General features: G+C 41.1%; 6 protein-coding genes across 8 annotated transcripts; 3 read left to right on the plus strand and 3 right to left on the minus strand.

Moving 5' to 3' along the window:
* Positions 1–39: 39 nt before the first annotated feature.
* LOC135625261 (FLUCTUATING-LIGHT-ACCLIMATION protein 1, chloroplastic-like) lies at positions 40–2,593 on the plus strand. The gene is made up of 3 exons (XM_065129797.1): positions 40–255; positions 343–516; positions 2,124–2,593. Exons 1-3 carry the CDS (start codon positions 125–127, stop codon positions 2,362–2,364), a joined length of 546 nt encoding a protein of 181 aa, XP_064985869.1. The 5' UTR covers positions 40–124; the 3' UTR covers positions 2,365–2,593.
* A 1,453-nt stretch (positions 2,594–4,046) lies between these two features.
* On the plus strand, positions 4,047–8,000 carry LOC135625264 (uncharacterized). Of its 2 annotated transcripts, XR_010491956.1 has the most exons (4): positions 4,047–4,409; positions 4,486–4,583; positions 7,541–7,656; positions 7,865–8,000. XR_010491956.1 is itself a non-coding variant. In XM_065129801.1 (3 exons), the coding sequence occupies exons 1-3, from the start codon at positions 4,133–4,135 to the stop codon at positions 7,118–7,120; spliced, it is 426 nt and encodes a 141-aa protein (XP_064985873.1). In that variant the 5' UTR covers positions 4,047–4,132; the 3' UTR covers positions 7,121–7,439. The 2 variants fall into 2 exon arrangements, 1 of the variants encoding a protein (XP_064985873.1); XM_065129801.1 differs by lacking the exons at positions 7,541–7,656; positions 7,865–8,000 and adding an exon at positions 7,070–7,439.
* On the minus strand, positions 7,628–10,082 carry LOC135625262 (rust resistance kinase Lr10-like). Of its 2 annotated transcripts, none has more exons than XM_065129799.1 (3): positions 9,898–10,082; positions 9,139–9,222; positions 7,628–9,067 (listed from the first exon to the last, which is right to left on the minus strand). In XM_065129799.1, the coding sequence occupies exons 2-3, from the start codon at positions 9,218–9,220 to the stop codon at positions 7,806–7,808; spliced, it is 1,344 nt and encodes a 447-aa protein (XP_064985871.1). In that variant the 5' UTR covers positions 9,221–9,222; positions 9,898–10,082; the 3' UTR covers positions 7,628–7,805. The 2 variants fall into 2 exon arrangements, with proteins under 2 accessions (XP_064985871.1, XP_064985870.1); XM_065129798.1 differs by having other exon boundaries at positions 9,139–9,225.
* Positions 10,083–15,737: 5,655 nt separating this feature from the next.
* On the minus strand, positions 15,738–19,108 carry LOC135625263 (probable receptor-like serine/threonine-protein kinase At5g57670). Its single transcript, XM_065129800.1, has 7 exons — positions 18,606–19,108; positions 18,257–18,511; positions 18,010–18,167; positions 17,845–17,924; positions 17,636–17,771; positions 17,400–17,549; positions 15,738–16,971 (listed from the first exon to the last, which is right to left on the minus strand). Exons 1-7 carry the CDS (start codon positions 18,823–18,825, stop codon positions 16,795–16,797), a joined length of 1,176 nt encoding a protein of 391 aa, XP_064985872.1. The 5' UTR covers positions 18,826–19,108; the 3' UTR covers positions 15,738–16,794.
* A 3,321-nt stretch (positions 19,109–22,429) lies between these two features.
* LOC103969869 (fasciclin-like arabinogalactan protein 14) lies at positions 22,430–23,477 on the plus strand. The gene has a single exon (XM_009383507.3). The coding sequence runs from the start codon at positions 22,445–22,447 to the stop codon at positions 23,360–23,362; it is 918 nt and encodes a 305-aa protein (XP_009381782.2). The 5' UTR covers positions 22,430–22,444; the 3' UTR covers positions 23,363–23,477.
* A 244-nt stretch (positions 23,478–23,721) lies between these two features.
* LOC135625384 (probable small nuclear ribonucleoprotein F) lies at positions 23,722–26,527 on the minus strand. The gene is made up of 5 exons (XM_065130122.1): positions 26,358–26,527; positions 24,626–24,713; positions 24,473–24,510; positions 24,224–24,288; positions 23,722–23,936 (listed from the first exon to the last, which is right to left on the minus strand). The coding sequence occupies exons 1-5, from the start codon at positions 26,361–26,363 to the stop codon at positions 23,873–23,875; spliced, it is 261 nt and encodes an 86-aa protein (XP_064986194.1). The 5' UTR covers positions 26,364–26,527; the 3' UTR covers positions 23,722–23,872.
* Between the last annotated feature and the right edge of the window lie 677 nt (positions 26,528–27,204).

Consider the following 27,204-nt stretch of genomic DNA (forward strand, 5'->3'; position numbering starts at 1 on the left):
CTGTAGAAAGCAGAGAATCCAACCTCAGCTTGCGTTCCGCAATATCAAGCCATTGTTCTCAGAGCTGTGACATACGAACAGATTGCCACCAGGCAAGAAAGAAACAGTTCCTCCATCAAACACCATGGCCTTAGCCTCCTCTCAGCTCAGCTTTCTCACTGGAAGGCCACTCCCCCCTGTCCCCAAGCACAACAAGAAGCCACACCTGATCCCACTGAAGCCATGCAGGTCCTCCATGGACAAGGGCTCATCAAGGTACAGTCTTTTATGCTTACTCTTGGCTTCCAGTTGTTGGCTAGATTGGTTATTGATCTTGTTGCTTTTGCTCTATCAATGGAGCAGTGAGAGAAGTGAGATGAAGTTGGCCCAACTGGCGATGGTCGCAGTAGCAGCGGGGGTGCTGACGCTTGGATCTGTCGAACCGGCGGTGGCCGCGAAGTCCGGTGGCAGAATTGGTGGTCAGGCCTTCCGGTCAGCAGCTCCCAGGGTCTCCGGCCCCCGGATTAACAACTCAAGGTAGCCAAAGGACTAACTTGGATGAAAAATCTTAGATGGGATACATGGTGTTAGTGTTCTGCTGAAATTTTTAGCTTCAATCAGATTATCTTGTTTCTTAACTATAGTCTCCACAGGTTATGCCAGTTTTGGTGTTGTGTAGCCCTGTAGTAATTGGGTGAGCTTTTAGAGTGAAGAGTTGGAGTGTACGAAACAATAGTCATCTAATTGCAGCATGTTATAATTCAGCATACAAGTGAAAGTTAAGACCACAGCTAAGTTCTCAAAAGGCATTGAACTCTTTGTATTCCTTATAAAAGTTTGGTTAGATTCTGCAAATGCAGCTGGTTTCATTGTTCCCTTTTCTGTTTTCAATTTGATACATTCAAATTAAGAGTCATTTTTAATATTTATTTTTGAAGGAAAGAATGAGTTATAATACTCCCATTTTATTAGAAAAGCATAGAAGAATCAACAAATATCTCTCAGTATAACTGCAGTAGCTATAGATATCAATCTTTTTCTGAGTTTTTTGCTTAAATTGTATTTCCGAGAGGACCAGAGATTATCTATAGAGACTTTGTCGAATCAGTGTTGAGCTTAGAACATAATATCTTCCAAGTTTCTCTGATTTGCAAACACTGATTGAAAAGATAATAGTTTGTTTCATTATCACCATTACTAAAGAAGCAATTTGTTTTTCCATTCCTACCTTCACGAGATAGCGGGTCAACTCTGTATATTTTCCTCTAAAAATGAGCCAAATGAACAACTTACATTTGAGAGGACAACTTATCTTCCAGTAAAGAGAGGCATATGTCTGACTTTTTCTACTTGAGGTTAGAAACTTATAAAGAGAAAACAGAAAATTGACACCCTCCATCATTCTCCCGAAAATGTTTATCTTGCCCAGCACCTAAGAGGACATTAGGCAATCGCAAAATCAGTATGCTGAAGTCTTGAACAAGCTCCAACATCAGATAAGTTCTAAAGAGGCTTCTATCCCAATCTCCCTGATTTCTCTATAGCATGAAATGAGTATCAGCGGCAACTATGTCGAGGCTAGAGACTGGGTGTTGTATCGAAGTTGCGAAGAACCAATATTTGCTACAATGACAAAAGAGGTAACACAATAGCATCATGATACCAGTTTAATGGACACTTTTGATCCACAGTGGTCAAGGTATCTTGGTAATATCTCTGAATAAACTTTCCTCCTAAATCCATATTGAATCCTGAAGGTTTTGAATGTGTAGCCTCATTTCCTTCTAAGATTTGTATATAGTGCCCCAATCAACATTTTTACTGAATTGAAGTAGTGCTAATTACCAAGACTATGGCTGTTTGGTGAATGCAGAATAGGTTCATGCATTCTTGAAAGGGATAACGCAAAGGGGCCATTTTACATCTACATATTAGGTCATGATATGTGATAATTTAAAAGCCATCTTTACCTTCTATATATATGAAACAACATGTTCTGCTCAAATGTTGCCATATGTTACTCAATTTCTGTGTTATCAGATTCACATTCTATTCTGGAGTTCAATTAAATCATCTTAAATAATAATGTAACTGTATTCCAATTAAATGACCAGGAATGACTGAAAAGTGTTAGTATTGAGCAGGACAAACATCTACATTAATCCCCTGGTAGCTCCACCTCTTGTTGGCGGATATGGATATGGTGTGCCATTCTATGGTGGATGGGGCTGGTCACCTTTCACATTCTTCGCCCCAGGGCCAAGCGTTGCAGTAGGCATTGGTGGTGGTTTCGACGTCTTCATTACATTTCTAGTGCTTGGTGCTGTTGCAGCGGTAATCAGAAGACTTTTCGGGCGGAGAGATGTTGACGAAGATGATTACTGATGATTCTCTCAAGTTGTACAACTGAAGTATTTGCTGCGAGCCCAAAAAAAAAAAACCTTCTTTCTGAACTCATGATCATAACTTTTTGAATATATTGTATTATAGGAGACTTGAATAGTGATCCTATCATTTTTATCTTCATGTAAAGATAATATGTTTCTGCATTACTAATATCTGTATCTAAGCAAGATGTAAAGACTTGAGGTTAACTACTCCTTACATTGGAACATCTGTATGATGGAGAAACCATATGGCATCTCATTGCTGAAGAGATCTTGTACAAAAAAAAGAGCTGTTGTAATCATGGCATGATGTTTAGAGATTCAAGGGGCCTTCCCATGTCTGAAAAAGCTGGAATCACTGTGTCAAAAGAAGAAATTAGGTGAATGTGAAGAACCTGGTAATGGACTCTGAATTCAACACTACCAAGTGTATCATGTACATGATTACATTTGATCATGAATATGTCATGGTGACATTGTATCTTCCAAGAGTGGACTCTGACTCTGGTGGATTAGACCTTGTAATGAGAGAAATTGGGGCTTTTATTATTGGATTGATCTGCTGTATTGTAGCTTCATACATGATCAGCCTCTGGCTTCATTGTCTCTTTTGTTTGTTCCTCTTTTAACTTTACTGTTTTGTGAGGCATCAAACATGAGCTATCCCTCATCCTCATTGGATCAATAAATGTCATCATCCACTGTTTGTCATAATTGGAAAGGACATGAAATCTCATGGTGGATCTCAGTCTGCTGCCTACCATTTGAAGCACTCTGCAAAAACAATGATTCCAAGATGTAATGCTGTACTATTTTTTTTTTCCTCACCATTGGAATTTGTTGTTTAAAAAAAAGCAGCTCTGTGTTTTTAGTATTTTTTTTTTCATGACAGCAATTTTTTCCTTCTTTTTATGAGGAAAAAACAACCTTTATTTTTCATAAAGAAAGGTCAAAAGCTGTACTAGAAAGTATTTGAAGTACTCTCCTCTTCCCAAACAGCAACCCTCTCTGATGCTTAATCTTCACATTGAGCTTTATTACACCAAACAGTGAGGATTAGTCGAATCATTAAAAGCTAATGCTGTGTATTGACATGATGACGTAATCAATCATCTCAGAAACGGGCGGCGTGGCGAAGCACTTCTACTATTGAAGTTACCAAATTACCCCCACAAGAATTCTACATTTACCGCGGGCTCTCGCTGACATTTCCGCTATTATCTTCAAATCGAGACCTTTATGTCGAAAGAAACGATTAGCGAGTTAAGACACCCACGAAAGATACCCGAAGGACACCCTCAGCGCAAAGTAGTCAGTAATCGAGGGAAAGGTCTCAAATCATTGCAAGATTGACAAGATCGACGGTCACGATCATCTGGGTATATTTATGGTTGCGTTTCTGAGTCTGAAACAGCATTTCCGGTGAAACAGTCAATTTAATCAGGACGACCAAAGTTGCCTCCCTACAAGAAGGGGCGGATCCTATGAAATAGTTCTTTTACCGGATCGCTTGTTTTTGGCATCGTGACCGTTGAGTTCCCCATACTTGCTCAATGTTTACTGGAAACCGTCCGATTAAAGTAGGGTTTAAACAACACTTGGAGAGGATTCTCGCTCGAGCATTGGATACCGTTTAAAGCTTGAACTCCCTTCCCTCGGCAATGGCGACTCGACCTTCCCTCGCTCTCCTCTCCCTGCCTATATCGTAACCCTAACCCTACTAAGAACTCTTCTTCGATCTCTTGTGGCAGTTTCTCCCGCCCGGCATGGCTGCCGAGCGCCCGCGAGGATCGACCCCGCGTCCGGTGATCGGGAAGGCAGGGAGGTACACGGTGTTCATCACCCCGCCGCCTGCCTCGAAGCCTTCCGAGGCCCCGAGAGCAGAGAGCGCCCGCCCTGCAAAGGCGAATCCTTTGCTTGTCGATGCTCTTCATTCGCCGTTGCCGGTCCAGGTCCCGCCGAAGCAGTTCGATAAGGTGGACGCGAATTCGTCGGGATCGGTGTTCGGGTTCTTCTGGGACGCCATCGCGAGGGTCCAAGATGGTACCTTTTTAGATTTAGCGCTTAGTTCGTTCGTTTTCTTGCGAGTTCGCCCGACTTTTGATGCTTTTCATTGTAGCGCATTCAAGCTTGGATGAGCATTTGGCAGACTGGTTTGGGTTGAACCAATCGAAGTACCAGTGGGCATTAAACGATTACTATGGGAACAATGGAAAGGTTAGTAACTCGTTTAGGTCATAATTTCAGAGTTTGATTTTCCTTTTATTGTCTTTTTGTTTTTAATATTGAATATGATGTTATTATTTATGATCATCTTGTGTTGATATATGCGTTGTTTGCCAATATCAATTTGTTAATCTCTAAACACCATAAATTTTGAATTGGATTGTAAAAGGTGAAAACTTATCTGATAACTTCTGAATGATAGCGTAGCAAAATGTTGTCAGTTGTATGCGAGTAACCTTACTTTGGTGCGCCAGGAAGTTGGGGATTGTACTTGCAGTCCCCTTTTCTGTGTGTTAGAGGTGAATTTTTCGATCCAATGACAATGGTCTAGACAATTACTGTCATTTAACATTGGTAGTTCTTATAGTGGATTTTAAACAAAACGACCTTGTTGTCTTAGATGAACAAATATTTTCTATATATTTAGTAAGTGGGCACAAAGTCATTATTTTGTGAAGTTCCACTTAACCTTCTGCATCACATGGTGAAAGACTTTAGTTTACAGAGAAAAAAAATGATATATAAAGGTACCCAAAGAGTATAAAACTAGTTTCTGAGTTGATGGATTATTCTTTTCATTAGTAACATTCACTATAAATAAAGCTAGTCGTTGGAAAAGGACTACATTAGGGGATAAATCATATTTATTCTTTGTTTTGAGTTGATGGATTATTCTTTGTTTTGTTTCTTGACTGTTATTAAGATGGAAAGGGAAAACCATTATTCGTGTTCTTTACCCTTAGTTAATATTTTTGTCTTGAAAGAAAGAAACCATTCATTTATAAACTTAAATGGGAGCTACATCAGGGGAAGTTTGATACAAAAAGAAAGCTAGTTCTGTATCCAATCAAAAACCAAGAGTCCTAGTTCTAGCAAATTGGTTGATACATAAGTAGCCTAACTTAGTGATCTAGACCAATGAGACCACTTAGTTACATTTACAACTTGAGCAACAGAGACTATATTAAGGATATTCCACAAAGGCCACAAAACATTCACATAATGGTTTACATCACTGGTAAGCCAATATTTGATGGATGGATTCTCAATGGTCATTGGAAATTACTGGGGTTGATAGCTGGCAGACCCACAACTGGTGACAGTTTGGTGACTTGTAAATTGCTGGTTGGTTATTGATTGAATCTTGCTGATTAACGAGTTGCTGGCTGTGATACCAAATTGCTGGTGGGCTAGCTATATAAATTAGTCTCCTAGTCTGCAGTTGTTAATAGGTTGATTTCCACTCAATTTGGGTTAATTGGAACAATCAATAGTGGGTAAGCAATCGACTGCCAATGTCTATACTGGCTTGGCCATGACCATTTGCTGGTACATGACAATGGAACATGTTTGGCTGGTCAGTTGTTGACTGGGGGCAGCCTATTGCTGATGGATTTACAGATGACAATTTTTTATATTTGGTTACCAATGACACAATCCAATTGCTGTAGCCATCACAGAGCATGAATATACTTATTAGAAGAGTCTAATTCTGATCATTTTGGATCTCCACAATCAGAAGTCAACAAAGTTTAGGTAGAGTTTGAAGATTTCATCTGATCACCTTCGATAAGGTGACTTGCAAGATGGCTTTGAATGACAACCAAATGAAGGTTGGCCACTTCTACCAACTGCTACCTCTGTTATCCACTTTCGGCCAATCAAACACACAATGCCTCTGCAGGCAGCAGCCAGGATTTGTGGTTGTCATATCTTGCAGTTGTGGGAGCCGAAAAGTGAGGACATCCTTCTTATTGCATTTTATTGGGTCATGTAAGGCATAGCTCAACATTGAGGTTCTTAGCATGTGATCTTTCCTTTATGGCAAATAACCTGGCTTCCCAGGTGGATTTATATTCAGGTCACTGTGTCCTTCTCTCTCTGTGGCATTAGGTGCCATCTTCCTTTTGATTCGGTTATCTTCCTGCTGTGTCTGGCTTCTCAGATTTGTGGAAGTGCATGTAGCAGAAAATGTATCGCTGCTTATGCAAAGGAACCTTAAAATGGTATAATAGTATGATCGATTATAGGATTGACATTGTGGCATGCCTCCTAACATGTTTGAGATTATTGTGATGGCTTTAGATGATATTGCAATGATGGTGCATTGAGGATGGCCATCTTTTCATTAAGCATATTTTCCTTTGCTTATGATGGTACAGTATTATGCTTTTGTAGAATGCTCTTATATGTATGGGATTAGTGTGATGGCCTTTGATGGTGCATTATGCAAGGCCATGTTCTTAATAAGGGTGGTACTCATATTTGAACTCTGCATTCCTTTGGCTTTAGTGATCATCTCGTGCATCACTCTCCCTTTAACCGGCATGCACAAGTCTATCTTTCCTACAATTTCTGGATTCTACAACATTATGTTCCAATGTATTGATTGTCTGAGGATTGAAGGCATTGCGTTGGGAGTGCATCTTGCTATGTGGTTCCAAAGTCTCAAATTCCTTCTTTTCTTGTTGCTGCAGGAGAAGGAAGGTTGCAAACTAAAACCAGTTACCAAACTGCAATCTGTCTGATTAGTAAAAGAAAATCTGCTTGATGAAATGCCATTTCATAAGAACACTGCAAAGGATTATTCGCTCGCGATCACCATCGAAGCTATAGTGCCTTACCTTTTTATCAAAATGAGGTGGTTCATGAGCCTTTAATATGCCAGAGATGGGAGTCAATTACAAGTAGTTTTGAGTGCTCAGAGTTTCTTGATTTTGATTGCCCCTATCAAAACCAGTCATCTGAGACTTGATCCAAAACAGCCAGCTTATTTTTCCAAGTCCATGCATCGTAGATTGATGCATATTAACCTTCTACTTCACCTGAATGATGTTTTTTTCTTTGTTCCAGTGGTGTGAATTGCTTGTTTTGTGCATGAGATACTCTACAGATCTTTGAACAGTTAACACCGTAACAGTACCTTTCACTTGTTCTACCTTTGCCAGGTACCTGTCAGGTTTGAGGAACCTTGAAAAGAGATCATCTCAAGCTGCGTGATCGAGGAAGGAAACACACAGAGAAGGCAGAGAGGATTGCAGCAGCCATGCCTTCATTGGACAAGGTAAGTCAAGATGTTGGAAGGGGGACATGGAAGCCACCCACAAAGAAAACATTTCAGCACCTTTACACATCACCTACTGCTAGGAAACACTAAATTCATGGCCTAAATAGATTGCAGATCACATCAAACTCACTCGCAGAGTATGCGCTTCAAGCTGAATTCCTTATTAATGGTCTTGAACTACTTGACTCACTGTCATCTGTTCCAGTTCCTCTGCTCGTGGAAGCATTTGTGCTCACGGTACCTGAAGCGGGGCTCACACTGAGGGAAGTCATGTACTGGAATGGATTCGTAGGGGGCACGATCTCCTCTTCGCCCTCGAGCATCCTCACCACGCTGCTCATCGAAGGTCTGGCTTCCGGCTGATACTGCACGCACCACAAAGCCACCTGACACATCCGCTCTGCTTTCTCCCTGTCCTTCTCCTCTATACCGCAAGCTGACACTATGTTCTCCATTTCGCCCTGCTCAAACTTCTGCCACACCCACCGAGGGAACCACTCAAACTCCTGACTCTCAACTGATTCCAGGAACTCCAGGTTCCTCCGCCTCCCCAGGATCTCAAACAGAAGCATCCCGAAGCTGTAGACGTCGCACTTATGAGTCACGGGTATCGGCATCCACAGCTCCGGCGCGGCGTAGCCGGGAGTTCCCCTGCCGCCGGTGAGCGTCACGTAACTCCTCTCCCTGTCGCAGAACTTCGCCAGTCCAAAGTCGGCAACTTTGGGGTTGAAGTTGGTCGTCAGGAGGACGTTCGCCGGCTTGATGTCGTAATGCACTATCTTCTGCTGGCATTCCTCGTGCAGGTATCGGATCCCCTTGGCCGTGCCCAGCGCGATCTCCTGCAGCTTCCCCCATGGAATGCGGTGGTTCTCGTCGAACAAGAACCGGTCGAGGGATCCATTCTCCATGTACTCGTAGACCAGTGCTTTGATCGACCTGTCGAAGCAGAAGCCGTACAGCTTCACCAGATTGATGTGGTTAGTTCTGCCTATGGTGCCGACTTCCGCCATGAACTGCTCCTCGGCTCTCTTGTTCATGGCCGCCTTCAGAACCTTGACGGCCACCGGCACGCCGTTGGGGAACCGGCCTTTGTAGACTACTCCAAAGCCGCCGAATCCCAGTTTCTCGTCATAGTTCTGAGTGAAGCGCTCGAGATCCTGTGCAGTGAACCTCATGGGCTTGTCTCTCATCATGTCATCGAGGAATCTCTCGATTGGTTCAGCTGCAGCACTCGAGTCGTTCGTTACGGCAATACTAATCGAAGGAGGTGCAGAACCGGGAGCATTGATGGTGTCTTCTTCTGCTGCTGCTACTGCTACATTGGCAGATTGCGATCTCGTCTTCTGGTAGCACCTCACGATGAGGAAAACTATAACGATTATGACGACGCCAACCACGATCGACAATACTGAGATTACGAGAAGAACATGAGGATCCAATACTGACAACATTTGCTGCAAAAAAGTTAGATCCGCTTACTTATTGCAGTGACTGCTGTTGCGGCTGTCACCTGATCGCCATTTGAGCTTGGTGATGGGGTGCTGTTGTTTGTAGAAGACATGTCTGCTGCCATAATTGAGAAAAAATATATCATCTTTGAGAAGGCCAAGAAATCAACTTAGATATAGTCTTTACTTGTGTCAACCATTAAAGCTGCTTCAGTTTGTGATCATCTCCAAACGAAAGGCCTCGAGCTTGCACGCTCTTTGCATGATACCAACTGCAATTTGCATGCAATTGGCTCCATCGAGCGTAAGGTCTTCCAACCTTGATGGACTAACTAGATTGGCTTCGAACTCTTCATTACTATTCTGATTACAAGTAGTTGGGGCTTTGTGCTATGTTTAGGTTCATGATGCATTGACTATGTTTCTTTCCCCTTTGTGAGGGATACTTGGAGTGCACACAATTGTATCCAACCACATCTATGAATCAAAGCTTATAAATCAACTGACAGTAATCAAAACACAATATTGCTACAATTACTTTCCAGTAAAGTTCCTTTTGTCGACCCCCCAAAGAGTTGTCCACCTTTGATTTACAATATTCATGAAGCATACAAGAAAGGAGAACTTGACAAACTTGCCAGAGCAAAGCCAAGTCATGATTCCTTAAACTCTTATTTTGATTTTAAAGCTCCTTGAACCGAAAGATGAATCGTGAAGAGGGGGAGATTCCAAAGGGAAGCCTAAAAGTAGCTGAAGAGAGGATGGTTGGAGTACAGGGAGGGAAACTTACCTTCTTGATTAGCTCTGCAACAGCTCAACGTATCTGCATCCACCAGTTCTTCTCACAGCTTCAGGTCCAATTACTGAAGCTAAAGGTTGTACCAGCAGAAGTGTTAGATGCACCAAATGCGTGGTATAGAGAAGATCGAAATGCGTTTTCCTACCCTCCAAGGAATCATGCCTGCTATAGTAGACTGCTGACTATGTCCAAGAAAGCAGTATCTGTCGCCTCTTTGGTCTTTGTGGAGGTTCACATCGAAGCTTCCAAGTTGGAGGTAAACATTTAACATGAGCTAAGAATCCACAGAAAATTGTGGTCATCGTTTTTTTGACATGCATTAATGATCACCAAATCATATATAAATAGTTGCATGTTCATGCTACCCTTTGCTCCTAGCATAGTCGCCACACAAATTATAATTAATGATCAATCTGTAGTTTATTTTATTGTTATAGTCATGAGTATCATCTTTATTCAACAAATTCATATCGTAAGGAATCGTCAACTTGGGGATAAGTCCATACGATTTCAGTTTTAACTTTACAGGATTGACCATGAAAAATAATAACTCTCTTTGACGAGAATCATACAACATTTGTCATCATCATCTGTAAGAATTCGCTCTCGGATGGATCTCACATGACTTTGCTCCTTCAAAATGGATCACAAAACTGGTTTTTGGGATAATATCAGAGTGGGTCTGAACATTATGATGGCTGAAACAATTAAAAGGTGTCATTTCAATAATTAATTCGTATGGTTTCCATCACATTTAAAAGGTGAAGCTTTCAACTGGTTGGCCTTTGACTTTGCTATGGTGATGGCTGAAACAATTCAAAGTTGGAGATTTTGTTGTTGACTCGGAAAAGTATCTGCAACTGTTTGACACGCTTCTTGGTTGTTTCTCTCTGCAACTCCATCTGATACATCATCTGCATCAGACAACCTGAACTGATGAAAACATATAATATGATCTTTTGTCAACCTATTGTTCTTCGCTTCTGGAATATATGTTAGTTGTAGGAAGAAGAGGAGGAGATTTCATATTAGAACCATTACAACTGATTAAACTCGGCTTTAATCTTACTTGCAAGAACAGATAACTGATGCCAATGAGTTGCATAAACTTGGTTTGGTTTTGTGGAAAAGCAAATACCAAAATTAGTTTTGTATTTTTGTACAACAATTTGTGTAGTTAGTCGGATGAAATCCGTACATGATAAGATCAAATTTGAGTTGATGAAATTGATTCGACCTAACTCGTATTTCAAGTAATATCATACTCTGAAAGAGAAAAATCATCAAGTGTTCAAGACCTCCATAAGAGAGGAATATATATATATATATATATATATATATATATATATATATATATATATATATATCGCTCGATATTCAGTATCGTACCTTATGTATAAGAAATAAAAATATCATAAAAAATACACATAAAAATTAGGTTGATAGTACTCAAGCCAAATCAAATGAATTTCATCAACTTAAATTAAGGACTAAATTTGATATTATCAATAGATAATTTATTTGTTCTTATTCTTAAAAATAATTTGAAGAATTATGATGCATATACTAATATTTAAGGTGTGTATAAGAAATAAAAAGACCACAAAAAATATGCGTAAAAATTAGATCCATCTAAAACATGCATACTATTACTACATTAGGACTAAGGGTTCGGGTTGAACCCACATATATTAGTAATTGGGCCAATTGAGCCGAACTATGGGCAGTATGACCCACAAATTAGAGCCGGTGATGGATTTGCGGCTTCTTGTGCAACTCATTTCGTATCATGTCTCATGATCGCCTTCGAAGAGAGAGTGAGAAGGGTACGGGCGGTCCTGGCATGCAATGCTTGCAATAAGAAGTTCGAGGACGACGTGCAGTAGAAGCTTCACCACAGATTCTAATGGCACTGCTAGAACCTCAAACGAAAGGTAATTGGTTCTAATTACTAGCTTCTTGGTGCTTGAGATATCCCGGTATTTGCCTATCGGATGCCCGATTCTTTCGTTTTCTTGAGGATATTTGTTCCTCTTGTGCCCTATCTTTTTGTATTAGATAAGAAATTTGTCATCTTTTTCTTACCACCGAGCTGTTTGTGACCTTTTCATTTAGTTCTTCATCGAATTGTTTCATCTTTGGGTTTGGGTGGTAATTATGATTCAATTGGTTCTTTTAAGTGGAGTACTTCCTAGAAGAACCTCAAAAAGGATGAAATTAATGGAACTTGTAATGGTTATTAGTTAGTTGGATTCTTTCTCAAGTTTGAGGTTTATTCTATATGTACACTGTATCCCAATTTCTGTATGTGATTATGTTGTTTCCTGTCGATCAATAGTTCAAAGGTAATTAATTGTGGGTGTGATGTGCATCTGGTTGCAGGAATCCTAGGAGTACCAGAAGAGTCATTTCAGGCTAGGCAGTCAGCTCTAGCTGAGACACTGAGTGCCACACCTGTGTTATATGGATGTGCTCTTTGTGGCTAAGGGGCTCATGCTCAGCATCTTAAATTACCAACTCATATTTTGAGAGCATCACAGGAGTTGGGTCCTTCGGCTGCAGGAATTTCCACAATAAAACCACTTGTTGATTTGGATGCTTCTTGCTGTTTCATTTGTGATTTAAAGCATGAAAGCATAGAAAGCTGTATGGTCCATATGCAAAAGAAGCATGGATTTTTCATTCCTGATGTTGAATATTTGAAGGATCCCAAGGGTCTCCTTATGCGTGTTGGTCTAAAGGTGAATGTCTTCTTTGTGTTCTTTATGCTCAATACTTTGCTCTTGAATCTTTTCTGGTTGAAAACATCCTCTTCTCCTCTTCTATCAGGTCAAAAAGGGATTTCACTTGCTTGTACTGTAATGATAGACGCCCATCCTTTCCAAAGTTTGGAGGCTGTGAGGAAGAAAGCATATGATTGCTAAGGGTCACTGCACATTGCGCTATGGAGATGGAGGTTGATGATGAAGACAGTGATTTGGAAGACTTGTATGGTTGTAGCAGCAGGTTTTTATTCTAATTTGTCTATGTTTCCATTCTCTTTACTTTAGCCATTTGTGAGTAGAGGTAAGAATTGGAGGTTTTGTGTAGAAATGGAGCAGGTTCTTGACTGCAACAGTGACTTTTGTTTTTTTCCTTTCCAGATTGCTAATGTTGCTTTCAAAATTCATGTACCCTGTGCAAGCATATAACACTTGTAGAGAGTCCCAAATTTCACTAGAGAAATTGTAAGTCAAGTTGGAATTATTCCGAAACCGCAAACCAGTTCATTAATATCTATCCTGTGTACAAAATTATTGTGTGCTCATTATCTTTACTTCATAGGCTTCTGTTTACATTAAGATCCAAAGGCACAGACAATGTTTAGAACTTGGAAGATAATTACCTCAAGAGACATTCTGAATGATACAATCTGTAGTTACATAATGATGACTACTTGTTTTTCAGCAATGAAACTTATGCATGAGAGTAGTATTTAAGCATGCTTTAGTTTCTAATACAAGTCCATACGGTTTTAGATTCGCATTCACATTACTTGATTTTTATCTGACATATTAAGATTTTTTGGAATCTTATTCTTGTGTCCCCTTTTTTGTAGTTATGTTGATGAGGATGGTAAGCAGTTGGTGGTATCAGATGACACAAGGAACAATGTTGAACTTGGGAGTGGGGGATCTGACCCTATCATTACAAGGAAAACTGAGAATGGGGTTCTCATTCAAGCTCTAGGATAGCAGGAATTTCTTCGTTATTACTGCCAAACTCCACCGCCAAGAGACCTTGCATTAGCCCTTTCATTGGCTTCAAGGTACCTGCATCCTCTGTTTCTTGACTCCATAGATATGTATTGATTAGTAAAAAATCTATAGTATTTTATGAACAAGCCTATGATATGATGGTTGTATGTGGTGCTTAGTTGTCAAACACTATATGATGAAGGAACAAGTTTTATGGTGCTTGTTTCACTTCCTGTCTCTGCCTGAAAAAGCTTGGATCTGCTTGCTTATTTAGATGAAGTTGATACAAAATGAATAATAACTTTGAAATCAGCATGAATAGCATAAAGAGGTAACATATTTATGCAAGTACTGTGTTATTGTTGACATTTCTGTTGTCATTCTTGTGAAGCTTTTCTTAGTTAAGCTGCATTCTTTGTTCGATTAATTAAGGTATCAGGAAATCAGCATGAATCCCATTATTTGTCTGCAAGAGGTAATTGGCTTCCAGATGTGGACCTTTGTTTAATTTCAGACTATGATTGTGGTTTCTTTTAGCCACTATACTATCTGTATCTAAACAATGATTTTGACCTTTTCTGGTCTGAATAAGCTGATCCTAATTTTATTGTTGCTGAAAAATTAAGAAAGCTTGTGTCAGTAACACAAACTCCATGTGCAAGTCTCTGCTTATTCCCAGTAGCAATGAATTATGTCAGCTTATGGTTTTCTTGTGGTCTACTCAAGTTGTCTGACAAATGAAAGCTTTTGGCTGAAAGATAAATTCTAGAACCACAAACTGCACAACTCAGCATAACAGCTTGCAATAATACAAGTTATGATGCTGCAGGAAACAGAGGATGGACTTGGCAACAGTGCAATACAAGGAGAAGATTGTGGAGATGAGAGTTCTGAGGGAGATGAACCGGCACGGAGTTGAAGCTATGCGCTCAAAGATTGGGATGAAGAGTAACATATCATCAGAGACCTTCCAAGGAACGTTCCATATTAGTCCTGCAATGGAAATTTCAACTTATCAAACATCACCTCCTGCAGTATGGGGAGAATGTCTACTGTACCATTAGATCACACAAATTTTAGGTGTTCATGAGAACCTTTCTGTTAGTACTTGGCCAAAGAGCAAGATTTTGCAATACTTTCACATCTGCAATGTGTACAGTGGGTGATGCAGCAATTTGGCCGACCTTTTCTTCCTGTCTTATATTCACCAAGGAAGCTGAGGAATTGGAAATGTTTCTAATATGAACCCTGATGCTGTGCAGTAGCTTCTTAGAGTTGTTTGTCTCCTCATGACTCTCATTATTCATTACCAAGGATCAGAGCAAAAGCTTCTGAATCATGCACTCTATTATTTCTGAGTGCATTGTGATGTTTTGATGACATTTAGATGTTTTGAATGGTCTGTCATCACTCTCCTGCCACTATCGTTCATTATCACCGATACATCAATGATTTTATAATATCATATTTTAGTACTCAATGTAGACAAAACTATAAATTCCACAGTTGTGGGGCTCTTACTATATCTGTTTTGGAATTGTTAGTCCTGTTCTGCCCACCCCCTGAATTGAATGAGGTGCACAAGAAGATGGTCCGAATCATTCCTTGTGCCCAAGTATTCTGTTATATTTATCATTGTCCTAATCAATCAATCAAAACTATTGAATCTCTGCCAACCATATCTTTTTCAGCTCTAATTTTCCCAACAATAATAGAACAAAATAGAGTTCTTCCAATAACAATTACTAATATTAGCTTGTTCTGATGCCAATGCTTGTGTCTGCATTTGGTATGGTCTGGACCATGCAATGATGCATGCACAGGAGGTCCACCCTATGCATCAGTAACCCCCTCAGCCAAGTTCCCTGTGAATACAGCAATGCATGCATCCTTCAGTTGACTTGTCAGAGTGGGGTTCTTTGGTGATGCGATGGGTGTCTTGGATGCAACAATTTACAACTGTGCATTGCCTCAAATGAAATCTATCATTCTGTAGATCCATCAGGAGCTCTCATGTTCCCAGTATTGATTTGTGTGTGCTGTGCCAACTATGCTTTGACTGAGAAGCTGTCATGCAAAGATGCAGAACAACTGTACAAGAAAAAATACCAGCTTGATCAGATCTCTCAGGTGTCCCTGAGGTTTGTCAGTAGAGATTCAAAGTCTTGGACTACAGAGTTTTTCTAGGGAAGAGCACACTGTTTAGGTCAAAGAAGTGTACTCTTAGTGCCAGTGCATGCATCAATGGGAATCACAAGAGTTTGGAAGATCTCACCACCTTCCTTATCTCTATCTCTCATCAATCACATGTCCTTGTAACTTGTATGGGAAGCTCAACATTATTTCAAACATCTGCACGCCACTGCTGTTGGCATTGTTTGAAACTCTCATCCATGTGTTTGAGAGTTAGGTTGAGCTCCAAGAATGGTAGGCAGATTTGAAATGGCCTATGCTTCAGAAACTGCAGAGGTCATACATTAAATGTATCATTTACTCGTTCTAATGTTAGCGTGGGAATATGAAAGTGCCAAACAATAATAATTCTTGATCCCAAACAATCCGTGAGTTTCCAGCTTGGCCATTCATCACCTTCAGCTGTTGGGAGGTCATTATTCTGCAACTTGTCTGAGATAGAGCAGGTCCAGGTTGGTATGAGAAGATACCTCCTGTCTTCCTTAAGAACGTTGTCACTGGATCCATGTCAACTTCCTCCTCATCAAAGCTTTTTGGTTTATGCACTACTCCAACACACTGATGCCATTGCTGCTGTTGTTGTTGTTCTTCTTCTTCTTCTTCTTCTTCTTCTTTTTCTTCTTCTTCTTCTTTTTCTTCTTCTTCTTTCCTGTCCAACCCACCACAGTAGGTGGGCAACATCCAACCTTACCTCAACCAATCATTTAGCTTCCTTCCATCCAAAGCATCTCTACTAATCTTGTCTGTCACGAAGCTGGACAAAAATGCCACCTACACAAAAACTGCTTCATCTTCCTTCTTCCCAATTGAGCAAATAATGGAAGAGAGTCCGTTGATGGCGTTCTGTGCAGACAACCTCTTCTCCACTTGTCTCCAAGCTGCATGTGTTTAAGATAATATCAACGTTGCAGTGCTAATACGCTACATTGCTTCTCATCATCCCACACAAATGGGCTATCTATGAGAACTGTGGTTGGGAGCTGCCCGTCGAAGACGTCGATGGAGTATCGCAATCATCATCGTCGTCATCGTCATCATCGAGATCATCGAAGCCCCCAAACTCTTGTTCGTCTTCTTCCTCGGGGATCTTCCATTGATCTTGCGAGATCTCACTGCCTTCCAACAGCTCCAATACCTGGAAAAACCACAGTTTCATGAGATCACAGTCCCCATAATGCAGTGGGCTTAAGGCTAACATGACAACCTAGTGATTGAAGTGTGCCAGCAGATTCATCATTTTGGACCCACAAAGTGTGTGCAGCAAATATTGTAGACTAGCAAGAGACACATTCCACTGACATCCTGCAGTCTCACTATTGACCTCATTTGTTCTGCTTCACTGTGCTCTACCGTGTCAGTGTCTGGCAATTATGCTTCGTGCAAGAATCAACTATTCTTTAGGAGAGGATCAAAGAAATCTCGATGGTAAAACTGCTTTAGCTGTTCTACTTTGTATCGAGCTCAGAACACTTGTGAGCCCCCAGTCAATTCTGAGCGTTCGATTTCGTGTGCAAGACCGAAAGAGCCGCAGAGAGAAACTGAGTTGCGGCAATTGCAGCTTACCTCGGTCATGGAAGGGCGCAATGTTGATGTGGCTCTGATGCAAAGAGAGGCCGCGAAGGTGAGCCTTCGCAGCTGCCCCATGTCGTACTCTTCTCCTAATCTTGGATCAACCAGCATCTGTATCGTGTCATCTTTTAGGAAAGGTCGGGCCTGCAAAAAAGATGCGAGTTTGTCGAAAGATCATGTCATGAACTAGAGGAACAGAGTGAATGAGGCACAGGAATCCTGGGTCTTACCCAGCTGAGCAAGCTCTTGTGGGAACCATCCACTGGCTTCCTCCCTGATACCATCTCTAACAGGAATACGCCGAACGCGAAGACGTCGGTCTTCTCGCCCACGAGTCCATGCATGAAGTACTCCGGCGCCAAGCACCTGTTGGCGTCATAAACTCCATTACATGCTGCCGGTCCTTTCTTGAATCCAAGAAGAAGACGGAGATGCGTACCCGAATGTCCCTTCGATTGGTGCCACGGCACGGTGAGTCCACTCCGACGGAAGCCATTTGGCGAGGCCAAAGTCTGAGATCTGAGATTGGATTCAGACACCGAACGCGTTGCATGATCGCAGGAAGTCATCGGATTGAGCAGCGAGAAGGTTCTATGAGCGGTACCTGAGGTTCGAGATTGGATGTGAGGAGTATGTTGGAGGCCTTGATGTCTCTGTGGATGATCCTTCTCTGGCACCCCTTGTGGAGGTAATGAAGCCCCCTGGCGGTGCCGAGGGCGATGCTGTGCCGCAGCTTCCAATCCATGGGGGGCGAGTTCTCGTCTGCAACACGCACAGAGAACAGATGTGAGTCCACCTCCACATCCGTTGTTGAGGCCGTGGCAACCTCTGCAACTCGTTGAGCTTACTACCGTGGAGGTTGGAGGAGACGGAGCCGCGCGAAGAGAACTCGAAGATCAAGTGGAGGTCGCGGTCGATACAGCAGCCAAGGAGGGCGGAGACATTGGGGTGCCGCACGTGGCCGACGGTGCCGAGCTCCGTCAGGAAATCCTTCTCCCTCTGCTCGTCCGTGGAAGCCCTCATCAGCCTCTTCACGGCCACGGCCTGCCCGTCCGCCGTCACTCCCCTGTACACCTCCGCGTGCCCACCTCGGCCCACCAAGTTATCTGCTCCGACAAAATCCGGGAGCAACAAGCACAAGATGAAATTTTGACAAGCGATTCTCATCGAAACACTCCTCGAATCCCATAAAAGACAGACCTTTATGAAAACCATTGGTCGCGCTGTGGATTTCGCCATAGGAGAAGCATCTCCAAGTGGGTTTCAGGGGCGGGTTCGCATCAAGCAAAGGCTCCATCAATGTACTGGCCCGAACAGAGGAGTCATCCTCCTCCGTGCTCGCTTCTTCTCGGCTCCTTCTTCCAAGAGTGACCGAGAGGAGGCGCTTGAGCCTTCGGCTCCTCGTATACAACTGCCTCATTCTTCCTCTCCGCCTACCGTCTTCTATGCAAAGGTTGGAACGCAGGTGGTGACCCAAAACAGAGAAGGAGAGAAGGCGACGATCAAAATGAATGGAGGTAAGGGTGTAATGGCTTTAAAAGCGGTCGTGTAGGAAAAGGTGGGCGGATACTTTGCTTTCTGAAGGATACAAAGGAAGCATTTATTCGCAATGGTTTGTATTTGGTATCTGACTCCTACAGTGCGAGCAGACCGATGACACGAAGACCTGAAGACACCACAAAACGTACCGCCTAATCTCAACTCTCTCTCTCTCCCCATAGATCGAGACTTCACTTCATATACGTCATTTCTTATGGTATAGCTGAATGTGATTCGCATGTTTTTGTTGAGCTTCCTCGACACAAAGGACTAACGTTAAGTAATGTCTCATTGGCTTGTGTCTATTCATCAACTCTCGCATGTTAGATGTGAAGGTAATCGTACATCCAGAGAGAGAGAGAGAGAGAGAGATCATCTTAAATCTCAAATTTATATATTGCTACTTAGCTCTATTAACGAGGAAAATAAGATAGATCATCTTACAATATATGTATCACAGTGAGAGTCGTAATCCTCTGGACCTATGACTCCCACCAAATTAGTCGATCATTACTCGGGTGCTTGAGATCGGTTGAAAGGGGGCCATGGCGGACTTAATTACGGCTCCCCACACAGCTAACGACGGCTCCCAAATGGGTCCGATCCCATTCATTGGACAATCATATCCATACCCACATTTCCTCCCTCACCACAAAGCCTATCGACTTCCGAGAATTCGTCAACATAATAATACAAATATGGTGTCATCGACGATGGCGAGTCGAGGACGAAAGAGAGAGAGAGGTAGACCGTCCATATCACGTCCACAGCTGTTGAGATAAAATGGGAGGAGATGAGAGTTGATTTCGTGGAGGAGGAGATGGAAACGTGGTTGTAATATGGAGGGACAACAAAGCGGTGTTGCGTCTTTGAAGCTTTTGGGTGTGATTAGGGAGTGTGTTACGGAGGTTCCGATGGACCACGCAAAGATTAATGGTGTGAGCCTTTGTCCTCGAGGTTGATGTTTGCTTCCATGAATCCATCACCTAATCACTTGCTCTACCAACTCTTTATTTATTCTCTTCTTTTTTAGTTTTAATAAAAACGTCTGAGTAAATCATAGACGGAATGTATTCTTATAATTTATTTTTGATAGATATAAAGAGGTTTACTATAATTTATATATATTCTTATAATTTATTCTTATAATTCTTTTGTATTTACTATTATGATTCGCGAGAGATTTCGAGTTTCTCAAGATTGAAAAGATTGTTATACAAACAAAGTAATCCTAAAAATTTTGGATCCGACGAGAATATATATATATTGCATATTTTTAAAGTTTCTTTCTAATAAATTTAAAGAAGTTGAGAGAAATTTTTTTGTGAGATGGAATGAGTTAAATAGATAGATAGATAGATAGATGAGTTGGGAAACCGTACGAATAGATGAAATCATGACAGAGTAACCCCCAACGATGCAAGCCTTCAATGCCGGTTTAATGTTTTGGGACCTCCACCATTAAATGCTCATTGCGTTTAACTGTTGAGCCTTCTCTTCTCCTACTTGTTCTCTCCTCATATCATTTCTCCTCGATTTTTCGTGTTTCTAATCCTTACCGATATGCAACGGACGAGTTCGTGAAGAATTCGGACTTCTATTTAATTTTCGTGTTTCTAATTCTTGTCTTCCTTAAAGATTGATGTTCGAGTTAATTAGAGGGTGTTTTATCGTAGGAGATTGACGATCGAGTTACGCTATCTCTTTTTTATTGTCTATTCTATCACATTAATTATAATGTACCTCTAAAGAGGATAATAAAATGTTCATATATTTCGAAGTAATCGTAGTGACAAAATAGATCCAACAACTATCTCTTAACATGATTTATTAGTTTCGAAGATTGGGTCAGAGAATATGACCAATGTGTCATTGGATGGATCGATCGATCAACCGATACGTATAAATCTTCTCTCGTCAATTGTATAATAAGAAAACATAGAAAATTAAATCAGTCATCGGATCGATTGTGGCTGACGAACCTCAAGATCCGACGGTCGATAAATCCTGACCGTCAGGAAACCAACGGCCCTGATCGACCCATGGAAAGGGAAGTTACGGTAGAGCTACCCCAACACTAGACGGCGTGCAGCGACGCGACGGCAGACCAACCGCTGCTTAACGTCGCTACTGCTGCTTCGTGTTCTCCCCGATCGATGACGAAGGATTCAAAGTCTGCGTCCGGTCATCTGTCACTGTTTGGAATCGAAAGCAACGCCACCAAATTGCATCGAGAGGTGGAGATGAGTAACACAACGATGTGTTGGGTGTCATATCCATTATTGATCACTTGATTAACAAGCTTGGCATGAGACGATTGTCCTTTTTTTTTTTAGTGCAAATTGTTTGTTGCAGTACAATAATAACTCCGAAAACAACATGATTGTGTATCGTAGTCTCGTACGAGGATGAGGACGATGACGATGGTGGAACAATTCATCATATTTGTTGATATAGTTTTCGATTGTTCGATGTGTATCGAGGTATCTCACAAAGTTTTGGGTCAACAAATGGATTCGAGTTGAAAGTCCTACACTAAGAAATAGATCAAGAAAAAAATTCTTTTGATGCTTAAGTTAAAACACAAGTATATCAATGATAAGAGAGAGACAACGGGATATATATATATATAAAAGTTCTTTTATAGATCATTTTGATAATCATCGATACCTAATGGGAAAATGGTTTCATAGTCATCGGATATTATCAAACATTGATTGTAATCTAATAAAGCGTCGATCATTCTATGATTTATATATCAAACTAATATAACATTAATTAAGTCGCCTACGTGGTTGCTGATCCTTTGGGCCTTCATCTCTCACTACTACCTAAACCTACGAAGCTCATCCACATGAACTCAAAAGTCAAATCCAATATTTAGATGGAGAGATTAAAGTGGACTTATGTGGGAGTAGTTATAGAGAGTTTATAATATATAGCACACTAGTAGATATGTGATATAAAGCACGAGAACGCGACAACTCATTACGTGATAGATGCCTTTTAATGATGTATGTTGAAGAGATCGATAAGGATAAGAATATGTTAAGAGATTAGACTCGCATCACATCACTAGAAAATTATAAAGTTGGACTACGATTTGGGTAGCAACTTAATGTTGGAGATTCTAAGTGGAATGTGAGTCGGGTTAGTCCGAAAATATTCATTCGAATATATAATGTAGAAGAAGCTGATTTTTCTCATTCTTAAAAGATCATCGAAGTTGATTGTGCTTACACGATACCGCCGTTGCTTCAAATATTGCTAATACCAAGTCAAACCAATCGATATGTATTCGTACAGAACAACTCAATCACGAAGAACGGCATTTGCCTCTCCACCATCCAAATGTTCCACCTCTCCAAGTTTGGCGGGAGACAGCTCCAAAGATAGCAACTCCCTCTTCCTCCTATATATATCCGCTCCTCCTCTCTTGCATTACAGCTCCCATCGCAAGCAAGCCTTGTGGCTAGTCCAAACCCTGATTCTTAGCCACAATGGCCTTCGGAGCCCATGCCTCTGTCCTCCTCCTCCTCCTCCTCCTCTTCGTCTCCTCCGCGTCTTCCGCCTTGGATATTGTCGAGATCCTCCAACCATACCCGGAGTACTCCACCTTCACCAAGTACCTCACCCAAACAAAGGTGGCCGATGAGATCAATCGCCGCAAGACCATTACCGTCCTCGTGGTCAATGACTCCGCCATCGCCCCCCTCTCTTCCCTCTCCGGCGACGCCCTCAAGAATGCCATCTCCGTCCATGTCATCCTTGACTACTACGACCCCTACACGCTCGATAATCTCCCCAACAAGACTGCTCTCCTCACCACCCTCTTCCAAGCCTCTGGCCACGCCACCGATCGCTTAGGCTTCCTCAACTACACCGAGCTACCTGGGGAGCAGATGGTATTCGGCTCGGCCGCCCCTGGCGCCCCCCTCAACTCCGAGTTGAATAAGGTGGTCGCCGTGCATCCGTACGACATCTCGGTGCTTGGGATCAGTGCCGCCATTGTGCCATCCGGCTCTGGTAGTGTTGCAACAACGTCGCCCACGCGAAAGTTGGCACCAGCTCAAGCTCCGACGATTGCACCAAGGAAGAAGACAGGTCCTAGCGCTCCCGCAGGAGCTCCAAAGTCGAGTCCTACTGTTGCAGCTCCCGTTGAGGGCCCAGCAGGAAGCGCAACGACGCCCACGGGAGCTCCAAAGTCGAGTCCCACTGTTGCGGCTCCCATCGAGGGTCCGACGGGAAGCGCAGCGTCACCCGTCGACGGCAAGAATGCAGATGCGGACACAACTTCATCACATGCAAAATCAACAGAAGCACCGAGTGGCTCAGACAAACCTTCTTCGGCGACGAGAACTATTGTCGATGCAGTCATGGGGCTTGTCATGGGAGTCTACGTCTTGGGAGCTCTTTAAAGCTTATGAGGTGTGTAGGACGGGTTCTTTTGCTAGCACACATGTAATATGGGTTTCAAGGGTCTCATTATTCTGGTTTGGACACTAATTTAAAGTCTATATAACATTCTTAAAATTCTATTTTCCCTCAGCAAAATTCTTTATTCGTTGATATAGATTCAAACCTCGGATGAAGCACCTAAAAAAGGACACTCATAAATGAAATGCAATAATTGTGACACGTCCCATTAATTAGTGGTAGAACTTATCATTGCCTAATGATGAATTTACACAGGATAAAAGATGTGATCAAATTTTAGCTAAAATACAACTACAAAAAAAAAAAAAAGAATCCTGCAGATGGTAAACGCTTCTTAAAGGGCACAATTATGAGATGATAAAGCTTATGGATAAAGAAGTAACCTACAAGCATCCATCACAAAGGGAATACAAACAAGAAAATTATAATGAGCTTTAGATGAGTATACATTAGTTGCTCACCGAAATCCATGAAATTTTTTTTGCTCATGCTCACTCGGCATCTTCAATCTCTTCATCTTCTGGTACACCGCGTAGATACAGAACGTTGTTGCACCTGCGAACGAAACAAAATTGTACGAACCAAAAGGCAGCATGGTCATGATTTCCAAGGATCAATATCAGCAAACTTGTTCTTGATAATGCAAATGTGGTTAGAGAGACATATGACATTGTGTGATCGGATTTATGTTTTGCATCTAAGGTTACAACTAGTTCATCATGCCTTTTTGAGTTACATATAAAATGAAGTAATAGTTTGCATCATTCCTCGTGTTATTACTCTAAGATGCACGAGCAGCCTACTGCTTGTACCCAACAGCAGAATATGCACAACTTCGTTACCTTATCAGAATCTCCCCCAAGTTTCCAGTGAACTGCCCATCAATGTATTCTTCAGTGTTGGCCAACTACAGTAAAATGATAACAGAGTTAAAGCAGATGTCGGTAAACCATCTCATTCCGAATCTAGTATCATCAGTTCAAGCAATCATCTTGTTTGCCAATAGTACTATACGAAAACCAAGAAAATAAATAACATTTACGCATTGAGATATGCCATTTTGTTATGAACTGATGAAATTTGTTTAATACCTGTAAGTTCATATAGGAATCTACTGACACGAGATAACCTGAGATAACACGGAGAGAAAATTGAATTATACAAGCATTGACAATATAGATGATTTTGTTGGAAAAACAAAAGCATATCAATGGCTCAAACAAGATGACATGCATCTAAATTACCTTTGTATTCCATTCCCCACTTCAATTTCACAATCACAGGCTTCCCAGTCAAATTGTTCAGAAAAGGTTTTGGGTTCACTGGCACAGTCTGCAATAATAAACATGAAAAATTGGTGACTTTAGATTTTGTATGTTGTAATAAGGTCAACAAAAGTGGTACATATAGCCTGCCCATAAAGTATGGTATATACCTAGGTAATAAATGTTAAATTTTGATTAGCGTATCAGAATCCACTGGTATGATCATAAATGATTGGTCTATCAAAGTAAGAAACAAACGATGCGTACAAAGAGCAATTATGCAATCAATATAAACTAATGACTCGCACTTACTACGAATTTATTGTTGAAGGCCAATTATTTTTTGCAAGGATATATCCCCATCATGATAAAATTTGTATGAAATCATGGCCCCAAGTTGAGATAAAAATTACATCTGATGGATCCTACAATCACAAACTTCAGTGATGAATAAAATCTAGGGCTTCTAAATTTATCATGTTTAGAAAATTATCCAGAAGATTTCTCGTGTCACCAAAGAATATGATTAGAGGAATAATCTTGAAAAGGGTGAACCAAGCGCACAAGGTTCCTGCCAGTGCAAGGTATGGAACCTTGTTGATTTGACCATAATAAAAATAGATCCATATGACCTAAATCATAAGCATTAACTTTTTAAATTTCATCTGGAGAAGCAGATCATTGACATATTAAGTATTGTAATACTAAACCAAATAAGTTGAATTGTACATTGGAAAAATGACCAATGTCATGATTTGATCAGAGAGAGTAAGAACAGAACCATTCTTCATATTAGATCACGATCAGCAAAGGGGTTCATTTGAAGATGGGTGCCACTGTCGAAAAATTTTTGACAATCCCAGAACCGTTAAAGAGCAACCTGCAACCTTGCATGGACCAAATGTGGCTACTATTCTATCCCAAGACATATACATTGGCTAGCTAAGACACGGGACACGAACACAACACGGACACCATGGACGACTTGACCTCAACAAATAGGTATGCCCCATGGCCCATGTCCCGTGTCCATATTCCGTGCTTCTTAGCTAGCCAATGTATATGTCTTGGGATAGAATAGTAGCGGCATTTCCTTTTTACTATCTGGAAATTTGTTTCGCCTTTTGCCCATATACAAGTGTTAAACGTACACTATTAAAACGCACGACAAAGATAACAGTGCATACAGCAATAATGATGACATAAGAATTATGCTACAACAACTACAGTATATTTAACAGAATACAATTTTTGAAAAAAAGAGAAGAATAAAATATTTAAATTAAGTGTGATATGTTCTTTCTGTATAACTAAGCCCTAGGACTGCATCAAGAAATTTAAAATCCAACTCTCTACATATTTGGCATCAATTGGCACCAAATATCAAAATATTTTTCTTCTAGTGTCAGTCATGGACCTTTAATTACATATGCATGGAAACTAGCTGAGACTTCAAACCGGACAACTACACAAATCTAACTTCCCATTCTCATCATAAAATGTTCTTGCTCACAGAAGAGATTTTGACTGAATCTGAGATTCCTGGGTGGGAGATCTCCAGAAACAAACCAAATTATAGACCTAAAGCTTCTGATGCCATCAAGAGAACCTCGAAATGTCTTGAACCTACGTAGGCGTCTACAATCTGGTATGTAATCTCAAATCGGAAAAGGGACAACAGAGAAAGAGACAAGGGGGGGAAGAAACTAACCGCCATTTGCGAGGAAACGTGAAGCTTGTAGGGACGGACGAACAACCAACGAGAAGAGGAAAGAGCCGATCTTTCTTAGGGTTTACCGCCTTGCAATTGATACGGAGGAGGGTTCTTCTCGAGTTAGGGTTCCAACGCTTCACGTTCCGACCCGCCGTGGGCTCAAACAGTGTAAAAAACCAGACCGATTAATTGGGCTTCGCCAACTAAACCGGCCTTTTCAACAGGAATTTAGGGCTCAATCGATCCAGTCAATGCTAGACCAGCTAATTTAATTTGGCCCAAATCTAAACCGGCCGATTGAATAGAAATTTTACGACTACAGACATGCGGTTTCTACTGTGGTCGTCTGATTCGGATCCGGACCCTACTATATTATCGGATCCAACATCAAATCAGATATCCGCTCCATTAAAAAATATAAATCGAATTATCAATCACAGCACTTGTTTTTGTCGGATTGTGAATGTTAATCAAACTTAATATAGATAACATGATTCTTTCGATCTTTAGTAATATAAAATTATATATCATTGTATCTTTCTTCGTCTTATACATCAATAATTTCTAACATATGTAATGCATGTTTAGCATCAAACAGAAGCTCACGTGGATTGTTTGATGACAATGATGGCCACTATGATGCAAAAGAAGAAGAAGAAAGGCTCTCGACTGGTTAGTTGACACATCAACATAGCAAAGGATAAAGGGAACAGCTCTATGAGATGTATCACTGTTCGCATCAAAAAAAGATGATGAAACTTGGTGTCATGTAGAAACACTTGTACATTAATTAGTGGTCATCTATAAGCTCATATGTGAGGTAATATTTCCAGCCAATTTGTAA

Source organism: Musa acuminata, chromosome BXJ2-10 (assembly GCF_036884655.1).
Source record: "Musa acuminata AAA Group cultivar baxijiao chromosome BXJ2-10, Cavendish_Baxijiao_AAA, whole genome shotgun sequence".
Lineage (NCBI taxonomy): Eukaryota > Viridiplantae > Streptophyta > Magnoliopsida > Zingiberales > Musaceae > Musa > Musa acuminata.

Coding starts and splice junctions, on each gene's coding strand:
- LOC135625261 (XM_065129797.1), top strand. CDS start 125: ATGGCCTTAGCCTCCTCTCAGCTCAGCTTTCTCACTGGAAGGCCACTC. Junction 256..342: donor ATGGACAAGGGCTCATCAAG/GTACAGTCTTTT, acceptor TCAATGGAGCAG/TGAGAGAAGTGAGATGAAGT. Junction 517..2,123: donor CCCCGGATTAACAACTCAAG/GTAGCCAAAGGA, acceptor AGTATTGAGCAG/GACAAACATCTACATTAATC.
- LOC135625264 (XM_065129801.1), top strand. CDS start 4,133: ATGGCTGCCGAGCGCCCGCGAGGATCGACCCCGCGTCCGGTGATCGGG. Junction 4,410..4,485: donor CATCGCGAGGGTCCAAGATG/GTACCTTTTTAG, acceptor TTTTCATTGTAG/CGCATTCAAGCTTGGATGAG. Junction 4,584..7,069: donor ACTATGGGAACAATGGAAAG/GTTAGTAACTCG, acceptor TTGTTGCTGCAG/GAGAAGGAAGGTTGCAAACT.
- LOC135625262 (XM_065129799.1), bottom strand. CDS start 9,220: ATGTCTTCTACAAACAACAGCACCCCATCACCAAGCTCAAATGGCGAT. Junction 9,068..9,138: donor AACAGCAGTCACTGCAATAA/GTAAGCGGATCT, acceptor TCGTAATCTCAG/TATTGTCGATCGTGGTTGGC.
- LOC135625263 (XM_065129800.1), bottom strand. CDS start 18,825: ATGAGGCAGTTGTATACGAGGAGCCGAAGGCTCAAGCGCCTCCTCTCG. Junction 17,925..18,009: donor CATCCAATCTCGAACCTCAG/GTACCGCTCATA, acceptor ATCCAATCTCAG/ATCTCAGACTTTGGCCTCGC. Junction 17,550..17,635: donor ACAAGAGCTTGCTCAGCTGG/GTAAGACCCAGG, acceptor TCTTTTTTGCAG/GCCCGACCTTTCCTAAAAGA.
- LOC103969869 (XM_009383507.3), top strand. CDS start 22,445: ATGGCCTTCGGAGCCCATGCCTCTGTCCTCCTCCTCCTCCTCCTCCTC.
- LOC135625384 (XM_065130122.1), bottom strand. Junction 24,289..24,472: donor ATTCCTATATGAACTTACAG/GTATTAAACAAA, acceptor ATTTTACTGTAG/TTGGCCAACACTGAAGAATA. Junction 23,937..24,223: donor TTGGGGGAGATTCTGATAAG/GTAACGAAGTTG, acceptor TTTCGTTCGCAG/GTGCAACAACGTTCTGTATC.